Below are 10,994 nucleotides of genomic sequence, written 5' to 3'. Positions count from 1 at the left end.
AAGTGGTGTGCTTTTGTAAGTAGGAAAGTATAACTAAAATGTGAAATGACTAACACTAAACAACCTAACTTAGCATGTTCTGGTAAGAGGTGGCATATATGCAGGAATCAGTCTCACACAGCCTGTAGGGGTGTTAGGAAAATTTTCCTATTTGTTATGGATGATTTTTAAAAAAATTAATTGCCTAGGGCCTGATACTACTGGTCTTTTACACACCAGAAGCCCTATGAGCTTTAAATGCATCATATTTTATATACTTAAGGTCAATGCTTCATAAAAAATGTAGGTAAGAATAGCATAATCCTTAGGAGTGTGTTTTTCAAATGGAAAAATCACTGTTTCATTGAATATTACAATAAGAGTTTAACTTTTGGATATTACACTGGTTGAAAGTGTTAGACAAAGGAGCCTCAAGTATAATAAAATTATTACAGAGTTTTATTCTGAAGAACATTTTGCATTTGCTTTAATACAAAATGATGTATGTCAAGAAATAATTTACAAACCCTTAAAATTATTATACTGGCATTTGAAATAAGAATAATTCAAGAAGAGGTCTGTAAGGTATCCATAGCAAACTGTCATTATATACAAAATGTTTATTGACATGTTTTATATGTCACATTTTAAAAAATGTGAACTGAATTGCTACCTATCTTGTTAAGTACAGGTAAACCCTGAAAAAGTAACTTGGCAGTGCAAGTCAATTTTATTCAGTGTTAATAAAATAGATTTTTACATTTTCCCCAAAAATTGTATCAGGAATTCATATCAGGGTTTTTACTGCATCATGAACAAAATTTAAGCCCTCTTTCAATTGCATAAAAATAAATCCTTTAAATACTGCACATAGAACAGCAAAAGGGGGAGAGGCAATAAAGTAGTATTTTTACTTATCAGGAATCTTTTGATTCTGTGGAGAGTCCTTTTATCATTTTTTTTTATTGTGAGCAGCATAACTAGTACATAGGATTGGAATTAAGACATTTTTTTATTTCATATTCTGCTATAGAATTAGGCTACGTGGTCAAATTAGTTATGACAAAATTATAAATGTCTCACACCAATGAAGATTTGGCCAATTTTTTAAATTAATTTAGTATTTATTGTAATGTGGGGATATCTATAATTTTTTTTTAAAAAAAATCACAGCTTATTGTCAGTGAAAAAAGCAGATAATTTCAATTCTTTTAACTTTCTGATTATAAAACTGAAAATAGACATCTGTGTATCCCTTATGTAAAGAGATTCTTAGACTCAAAATATTTTATAAAATCTGAATATTGTCAAGTTTCTCTAAACCTGACACTTTACCCCCCAAAAAGATTTACATTGAGTGGTGGCTCTAGTTAAATATTTATCCTATACCTCTATATATTCCAAGTAAAAATACTTATGTCTAGAATTCTGTGGAGAATTACAATAATTAAGTTTCATAAATATTGCTGCAGTTCAATTACGGTACAATAATTACAAAATATAGAACATCTCTTTACAAATACAAATTATTGTATATTACAATTCATTTACAGTATTTTCTACTATATCATTAACAAACTAACTTAACTAATTCTACTTTAACCTGGTTGCAGGTGCATTAGTCAGAATGCAATTATTCCAGTATATGTTGCCCTTAACATGATAGTCATAAAATAGACCATCTCAATGATATTTTCCTATGTAAACTAATGTTACATATGACAAATGTTTTTAGGTTCTTTTTTCCAATGATTTCTGGTAGATAGAGTTTGACATACTGTATTTTAGAAGACCATTAAGAAAATAAATCAGGAGGCAAGTTTGAAAATAATGTTAGAATGGATATGCTAAATGCAGTGAACATTTGATATGCTATAAAATGTTGAGATAATGACACTTGATTGCCATCACCTATCTCACATAGTAATTTTCTCCACATATTTTGGTGCTGGACCTACAGACATTTTTCATTCAGGAACTCCTGCTTCACTGTGAATGATAGCAGCACAAGTTTGAAACACAGGCAAGATACTACACCTCAGAACTCTTCTCTAGTCCTCTGGAAATGGGATCTTCAGAATCTGCTTGGTTTTACATAACTATTCCTACTGAGGAAAGGTAGATTGTGTGGTAAAGACATGATATACTACAGCTTTGATCACATTTCAACAATCTGGAGACAATAGATTATGGCTTCCTCAAGGTGTGACATCACTTGTACAAAGCTTGATTAGTTATTAATTCCAACTAGTGCCTAGCATCTTTGAACTATGAGGCACTTTTTCTGTTATTAAAAATTATTTATTTCTCGCTAAATACTATAAGGTTGTAATGCATATCATTTCATCAGCTAAGTCTTCTTCATATCTACCAGTATCTGGTTCTTCATCACTATAACCAGGACCAAAGTCTTGAAGTTCATAATCTTGCCTGCTTAAAATGGGAAACATATCCCCATTGGTTCCATTGCTAATATTTCCATTGAGAAGGTTACTTGCTGCACTTTCCATCTCATCAATAGTCATGTCACAAGCATCAGCAATTTCATGTTTAGTAGCTGAAACAAATTTAGGGTCCTTTGCATACCGCCCTAGGCCTTCGGATATAAGTACCTGAAAAAAAATAGGATAAATGTGGATTCAATAATATGACTAAAGAGTAGATGATAAATAATACACAGCAAGCTTCATGCTTCTCCTGAATAGCTTAGATACCAAGTTGGAGTCACTAGGACAATCACAACAAGCTCTTATGTGTAAGGAACCTGAATTTGCAATAGTCAAATGGCCCCAAGAGGGTTTTACCAACATAGTCAGTGATAGTGTGTGACATTCAGTTCTGTTATGGGAGGCTTAAAATGAATCTAGCCCTTGATAAACATCATACACTAAACCTTTAAGGAAGAATTCTATTTGAAGCCATAGTAGGAAACAAAACTTCAAGCAAATGTATAATAAAATTTCAGCTAATATGTTTTCTGTATATTTAAATTACATCTGGTTCACAGCTATAGAAAGGAACTGATTTTGGAGGAAAGACACTTGAAATTATATTCCTGAACATGACCCATGTTACTTAGCCAGACAGATAAAGAAGTTTAGTAAAATTTTAAATTGGGGAGAGTAATAATAAGAATTCTTATCACCTGCATAGTATTCTTTGTTTTCAAAACTTTGTAAATAAACCTAATCTTCCCTACTAATTCATAATATTCTTGAGAGTACATGCAAAGAAATGGCTGTGCCAATTCTTGGGAGTGTAGTAGGCATTCTGCCCATCAACTTACCCTTTACATATATTTGCACAATCCTCATGTTCAGGGAAAGAGGTTAATGCTAGAGCTTTGATTTCTTTGGATCTTTCATGAAAGCACGAGGAAGACAGGTGTCTCTTGCCATTCCTTTTGAATAAGCCATTATGTAAGTGCAGTGCAGTATCTAGTTCTTAGCAAACAGTAAAACCTTGTTTCAAATTATATTCTTGAAGTGCTCCCAATTTTCATTCCCCTCTTTGTTTTATAGCCCCTACCTTACCTAAAAGCTTGATGGGAATTTGGATTTCAAATACAGTATTTCCAGTGAAATATGTAAATTAAGTGCAATCTAAGTGCCAGGTATAGAGTAAAATTAACACAAAACTGAACAGATATCCTTGCCTACTTCAGGAATTATTCAGTACTTACCGCTTCTACCAAACTGTCTGCACTTCTTTGTTTGTCACTATGTTTATGCCTAAAGTCATTAGGTACAGTTAAATTGGCTGGTGTGAATGTTCGGTAGGAAATATCAGGGTCATCGGTGTACCATGAACTCCTATGCAAAGAAGGTAGACTGCCGTTCATCTGGTCTGTAGATTCAGCCCTGTCAACTTGGATTAAAGGTGTATAATATGGAGTACGGTCCCGGTTGGGTGGGGTAGCTGGTGGAGTTGCCCAGGAACGTGTTGAACGACTTGGAGAATGTTTGTGAGCTTTACTGGAATCCAGACCTGCAACTGCCATGACCTGGTCAAGGGAAATAAAGATAATACAGGAGTTAGCATACCTCAAACAATCCTGTTCAAGCTTATTCCTCATTTCAAATCCAATGTAATTATTTAGACAGCTACAAGAAGCAACATTTATATGTTTGATACTTGACAATATAAAAGACAGGAAGAAACTATATCTATCTAGTGGTTCATTTATTGACCAATTCCTGTTTGATTATATCAAGAATATAAACTTTTGCCTTACTTGCTAAATATATTTTATTAAGCAATTATTCAGTAGGTATATCAATCTGATCTTTGCTCCTTCCTTCAGGAACAGGTGAGGTGGCAACTGTAATAAGCTTTAAAGAAGCTTTAATATTCTTGTATTTTTGGCTGCCTGAGGCCTGACGAATGGCATGATATAATTCAGGCTAAGAGCTCCTCTGGCTACAACAAACTCTCTGGGGGAATGTCTGCACTACCATCCTAGTTCGAACTAGGGTGGTTAATGTAGGCAACCGAAGTTGCAAATGAAGCCCGGGATTTAAATATCCCAGGCTTCATTTGCATCTTGCCGGGCACCGCCATTTTTAAAGCCCCGGTAGTTCAGACTCCGTGCCCGCGACTACACGCGGCACGGAGTAGGTAGTTCAAATTAGGCTTTCTAATTCGAACTACCTACTCTGTGCCGCGTGTAGCCGCGGGCACGGAGTCCGAACTACCGGGGCTTTAAAAATGGCGGCGCCCGGCAAGATGCAAATGAAGTCCGGGATATTTAAATCCCGGGCTTCATTTGCAACTTCAGTTGCCTACATTAACCACCCTAGTTCGAACTAGGGTGGTAGTGTAGACATACCCTGGGCCATCCACCATACTATAAACAGCAAACTATTTAATTCTACTTGAATTTTGATCAAGAAATCAAAGAAAATATGGTGAAGTTCAACAAGTCACAGAATATAGTATGCAGTTTAAACCAAGTAGCACATGAGAAAGTAACCATGAATGAAAGCAGTAAATGATAGTTGATTCATGCAGATGGGATACAGTATAAGGACAGAGCTGCAGTGAGGGTTTATTAATACACATCCTACATATTTCCAGTGTTTTAAAATGTTTCCATTATTCCTAACAGAATCCATCACATCATCATTCATTACAGTGACCACCTATTACTCTATGTTCAAAGGTACAGACATCAATACAGATTAGCGTTTTTAAGTACTCTTCATCACTTATTCGATAGATCTGCAGGGACTAAGCTTATATATTTAAAAAATCAAACAGCTGTCAAGACCTTAGACTGCATTCATAACTGTAGAATTTCTCTGAAAGAAAAGATGAAAAGTAAAATACTACATGGCAAAGTTTTGTGCTTATAAAATAGAGGGTAGTGTTGCTACAGAGGAAAGCTTTGAAATAAGATAACCATGTATCTGCAGCAGTTGTGTCAATATACTGCTGTGTGAAAAAGCCTGGAGGTACACAGTGCTATTAATAGAGTGGTTAAAAGACCCAATATCTGATTACGTGTCTTAAACTGGACATTTAGAATGGTTGGTAACATCATATTTTCATGTTACCTCCAATAATATTTCTGTTTGGTGTCAAGATCTTCTACACTACCTCAAGTTTCTCAGAGGAGTATCTGTGTTAATCTGTAACTTTTAAAACAACAAGGCTATGTCTACACTACATGCTTCTTGTGCAAAGAAGTCTTTTGCGGAAGAGTTCTTGCGCAAAAACTTCTTGCGCAAGGGCACGTCCACACTTCAAAGCACATCGCAAAAGCGATGTGCTTTTGCGCAAGAGAGTGTCCACACTGCAGCGATGCTCTTGCACAAGAAAGCTCTGATGGCCATTTGCAGAATGGCCATCAGAGCACCTGTGCTTTTTCCCATAGGGGTTTCTTGCGCAAGAAACCCCTCTGGAGAATCCGCTCTTGCGCGAAAGGGAGTTATGCCTCGTAAAAGGAGGTTTACCAATGGCAGAAAAAGACTTCTGTTCTGCTGTTTTACTCTTGATTTGCTTGCACAAAAGCGCATTTGAGGTGTGGACGCTCCATGGGTTTTTGCGCAAAAACCTTGCAGTGTAGACATAGCCTAAGTGTTCCTGTGGCACCTTAGAGACTAATCAAAATAAATAGACTCATGAGCTGAAGTCATTTCTGAAGGTACAGATTTAGGAGGCCTTGTTTCTGGCAACTACAGCAAAGATGGTGATGTAGACAACTGTTTGGAAGTAGGTCAAGATACACTAAGTACAGATCTTATCAACTGGCTTTCAAACAATCAGCAAGCCAGGAGGTACAAGTTCTAAGCTAAACTGGTCTAAATCAACATCAGTTGATAAAAATTTTTAAATTACCTGTTGTTGCATTAAATGCAATGGTAAAGCAGTGCGGTGGTGGAAAGTGGGAGAGAGAGGTATCTCATCTTGACTGCTTTGTCTACGGAGGCATTCAAAGTTGAAGGAAGAGCGTCGATTTGCTACAATGTAACAATGTTTCATTAGTAAAGTGATTATCATTCTCAGTGTCAAATATTTCGACATTCCAATATGGGTCACGTGTCACCTGTACATCATTAGGAGGTATTGTGCCTATTGGGGCAGATTTAAAAGGCTCTGTTGACTTACTGAAGCAAGCAACTCAATACACAAACGGGATATATAGGAGGGGGTAGTTGCCCTCTAGAGAAATGATCCAGAATGTAGACTAAGCAGTCCTCATCGGAAGCTAGGAACAAGCCAAATTTGGAGAGAAGGTTTGAGCTGAAATGTGTTATGCAGTCATTAATTTATTAATAGAACCAACATTCAAAGGAAGGGTTCAAAGTGAGCACTTTAAAACAGATTGGGAAAGTTGCTTGACTTTAGCTATATGTTGCAAGCTTCTTGTTTATAGTTAAAATAACAGTTAACTGTTTCTTTTGTTACTGCAGCTTTAAGTTCCTTATTGTAGTCCAGTGGGCTAACTTGCCTTTATTATATTAGTAGTAATGCAAGGAATCTACAAGCCTGTACTAGCTTCATCTAATTAGCACAAGACTTAAGGCCTATGACCTTTGAACAGAAAAACTGCCAATGGAAACCTTAAGTCAGGGGTGGGGAACCTCAGGCCCAGAGGCTGGAAGCAACACCTACCTTGCCTGGATCCAGCCCCAAAGGCTTATCATTGGGGAGTCCACGCTGGCGATACAGCCACCCTGCCACCCACTGGCAGGGCTGGAGAATACAAAATCTACTAGCCTGGGCCCCATTAGACTCTGGCGTGTGAAGGGAATGTGAGGAGTGTCTTTCTCCTTCTCAGGGGCTTCTCATTTTTCTCCGGACTTGTGTGCGGCCCTTGAGTGATTTTTCTGTGGGTCAGTGGCCCCTCAACCCAAAAAAGTTTCCCCAGCCCTGAACTGAGAAGCTGAAAATAGTGTGTGTAAAGGGAAGTTCTAGCCACAGGTACGTGATCCAACTACAAGAGCATGGTATCAATGAATAGACATATGTAACAGGTACAAGAGCTATATCCACGGATACCTAACTACAGAAGGTCCATGGTAACTAATTAACGTGTATAATGTATATTAAGATAACTGATATATTAATATATAGAAAAAAGACACTCCAACATTAATAAGATGAGGAAATACAAGTAAGGAAAAGGGGAAATCCCCTATTGAATATACATCAAACATAGTGGTGTTACCCTGGGTATACTGGTCAGTGTTAATAGGGTATGTAAAATAGAGTCTGTGTGACCTCCATTTTGTGACCTCCATAATTGTGTTCAGTTATAGAACACAAGCTTCCAGCTTCCTGCTTCCTGCCAAAAGTCAGCATTTCACATGGCCTTTATGTGTGCACTCCTCTCAAAACATTATGCACTCGGCACTATAATGTTGCACTCATCCCTCCAAGTTGCACACAACCCACTGAATAGCTGCACATGACCCTGATTTAATACACCCAACACACAAGTCCCTTTTCCCGCCTAAGAGCCAATAAAAGCCCCAGTTTGAGGAACGCTCTGGTTTCTTCTTCCTCTCCTCCTTTTCTTTTCCTGGTTTCTAAGTTCTATTGGATGTGTTAACATCTATGGACATTGTGGTATATGTGGACACGCCACCTGTGTGTGGAGATACCATGCATGAGGAGATTAGGCCGGAGTTAATAACAGCTGGACTCTTATCACCTTTCCACAATTCTTCCGGATCGGGTGGCCTTACTGAAGGGTTAGTCACCACCATATCCAGAGAAGAGCTACTGTCCATATGGTTGAGGATCACTTGACAGCCCTACGACAAAAGACTGGGACTACTGCTTCAAGGGATCTCCTCGCAGGTCCTCCTCTGAGGCTTCAAAATAGCCAAGGAGTTGTAGGTCACGAGCTCCGACCGCGAGATTGTAATGTATATCCTATTTGTCTAAGGGTCTTTTCTATTTTCTATCTAGGGTTAAGATGGATTATAATTGAAGTTGTTCCTGTGTTTGCTGTTTCCAAATTCTTTTAAATATATGTTTTGGCCCTAAACTTTGTGTTTGCCTGTTACTAGATTGATAGATCACCGGTGATTGAGATACGGGATCTGCCAGGTGTACTCCGCTTCTTGATTCAGGGACAATTATATCTTTAGTGAGAGCGAGCTTTGTTTACATTCAAATTCTTTTCATAACCATTACAGCATTCTCTGTGTAACAGTGGTATCAAGACAACATATTATAAAAGTTGCATGCCAGCCAAGGGGTGGTAGGAAGGAGATGTAGTTTTTGGGAGGTCCTAAAAGTCTCAATAAACTATTTGTACATATAAAGGAGTTCCTGCAGTGTGAATGTTGCAATTGTGCACATCGGAATTCCCAACTGCATAATAATTTGAATAATATTGGGTCTGATCTTGAGACAAGAACCTGTCCACTCTCCAAATGGCAATTGGGGATTCTTAAATAATCTCTCTCAATAAATATATAGAGATCAGGCTACATCATGCATAAGAACATATTTTTGCATCTGACACATGCATCTGACGAAGTGGGTCTTTGCCCACGAAAGCTTATGCTCCAATAAATCTGTTAGTCTATAAGGTGCCACAGGACTTCTCATTGTTCCTGCAGATTCAGACTAACATGGCTACCTACCCCTCTGATACTTGTTACCAAATCCTTGATTCTTTGCAGGTCATTGTAATGTGTAATTCTGGAAACATCCAAGTATACTAAAATAGTATTTTTATGCTAACTATGTTTTAATAACAATGCGTAGCCCTGTGGCACTTTAGAGACTAACAAAAATATATATCAGAGGGGTAGGATAGTAGCTGTGTTATTCTGAATCTGAATAAATAACGAGGAGTCCTGTGGCACCTTATAGACTAACAGATTTATTGGAGCATAAGCTTTCGTGGGCAAAGACTCACTTTTGTCAGCTGCATATGTCAGATACAAAAATATATAGGATCATAAGCTTTTGTGAATAAACCCCACTTCATCAGATGAGTCCACGTTTTTAATATTCAGACAGGTAAGAACCATTTGATGATATTAGGAAAAACAACATTCAAAGGCCAGAAAAGACAATTGTAATAATCTAATCTGATCTCCTGTAAAAAACAGGCCACAGAACTTCCCAAAAATTATTTGTAAAGCAGATCTTTTAGAAACATCCAAAATTCCAGTGATGGAGAATCAGCTGTGACCTTTGGTAAACTCTTCCAGTTGTTGTTTACCTTAATTTGTTTAAGATATAACACTTATTTCCAGTCTGAATTGTCCAATGCTGACTTTCATAATTCTGGTAAATTCCATAGGATGTGAAGTTCATGGTCAAAAACCTGGGAGGTAGCAATCTAGCCATGGAAAGCCATATCAAAGATCTTTACACCAATACTTTAAAATTATTCTTTACATCTCTTTGAAAAGTACAGAAATTTGAAGATCGAGGGTAAGAAATAATCACGTAGGGTACGTCTACACTGCACAGCTATTTTGGGATACCCTGCTTCTACACAAACAGCCCGTTATTTTGAAATATTTTTCAAAATATTTTTCAAAATAACGGTGTGCTATTTCACCATCCCAGTAAACCTTGCTGCATGAGGTATAAGGGATGGCTCAAAATAGCATGTTATTTTGAAATTTGGTGCTGTGTAACTGCACCAAATTCCAAAATAAGCTATTTTGAAATAGATTCGAAATAAGATATTCAATTTGTATAGTGAAAATTGCATATCTTATTTTGAGGTTAGGGTGCTCTGTAGGGTGCTCCAGGTCCTCAGAGATACTGACTTCAAAGACAATTAGATGGCTAAATACCTTTGAGGATTTGGGCCTGATTCTATAGCATCTTTGCTGTAAGGTCCCAAATAGACCTCAATCTATTAACAAACTTCAATACTCAACCCAAAGTACAGTGTGTTCCATTAACTTGGATCATTTTTTATACTAATGGAAATTTTCCAGTTTTTGAATGTACACCTAAATGTATCCTTCACAAACATCCAATATGTTATTTAAAATTAAATGATTTGATACTCTTTTAAATCCTTCTGGGGGCATTAAAGTGTTAAAATATTTCACAAACAATTACATTATATATAAATGTATTGTGGTAGCCTGAGAGCAGGGGGCTGCAAAAGCCTGGTGGAAGGCAGATACACGGGGAGCTGCATATGTGGTTTTATGTTCCCCGAATAGACTGCCAGAGACTGCAGCCCAGCCAGGGCAACATCTGAAGCCCATATGGCATCAGCCTGAAGGGAAGCCTAATTAAAACACCTGCTGCCAGTTAAGGCTGTTGGGCATACCATAAAAACCCTCCCTCAGGCAAGGCTAGAGGGGGGGAAGGAGAAAAGAGATGGACCAGAGGCAAGGCAAGGCAAGGCAACACAACAGCCCAGCCCAGCCCAGCCCAGCCCACAGACCCAAGGCAGCCAGCAACAAGGACTATCCTAAGTCATCAGGGAGGAGGTATCTAGGAAGGGTTGGGGAAGTGGCCCAGGAACGGGCTGCTGTTCAGTGAGGCAAGGGCTAGGTCTCAGCTCACTTGGGGTTCCA

General features: G+C 37.9%; 1 protein-coding gene across 1 annotated transcript in view; it reads right to left on the bottom strand.

Annotated features, from left to right (window-relative positions):
• Positions 1 to 504: 504 nt before the first annotated feature.
• CACNA1D (calcium voltage-gated channel subunit alpha1 D) overlaps positions 505 to 10,994 on the bottom strand; it is a 363,735-nt gene continuing 353,245 nt past the window's right edge. The window contains exons 47-49 of the mRNA XM_089781190.1: positions 6,319 to 6,440; positions 3,662 to 3,982; positions 505 to 2,591 (exon numbers count right to left, since the gene is read on the bottom strand). Of these exons, the coding sequence (XP_089637316.1) occupies positions 2,298 to 2,591; positions 3,662 to 3,982; positions 6,319 to 6,440 (737 nt within the window). The 3' untranslated portion in view covers positions 505 to 2,297. The remainder of the gene's footprint in view (positions 2,592 to 3,661; positions 3,983 to 6,318; positions 6,441 to 10,994) is intronic.

Source organism: Pelodiscus sinensis, chromosome 11, assembly GCF_052426305.1.
Source record: "Pelodiscus sinensis isolate ZL-2025 chromosome 11, ASM5242630v1, whole genome shotgun sequence".
NCBI classification, from domain to species: Eukaryota; Metazoa; Chordata; order Testudines; family Trionychidae; genus Pelodiscus; species Pelodiscus sinensis.
The sequence above is the reverse complement of the archived record's forward strand: the minus strand, read 5'-3'. Positions and strand labels throughout refer to the sequence as shown.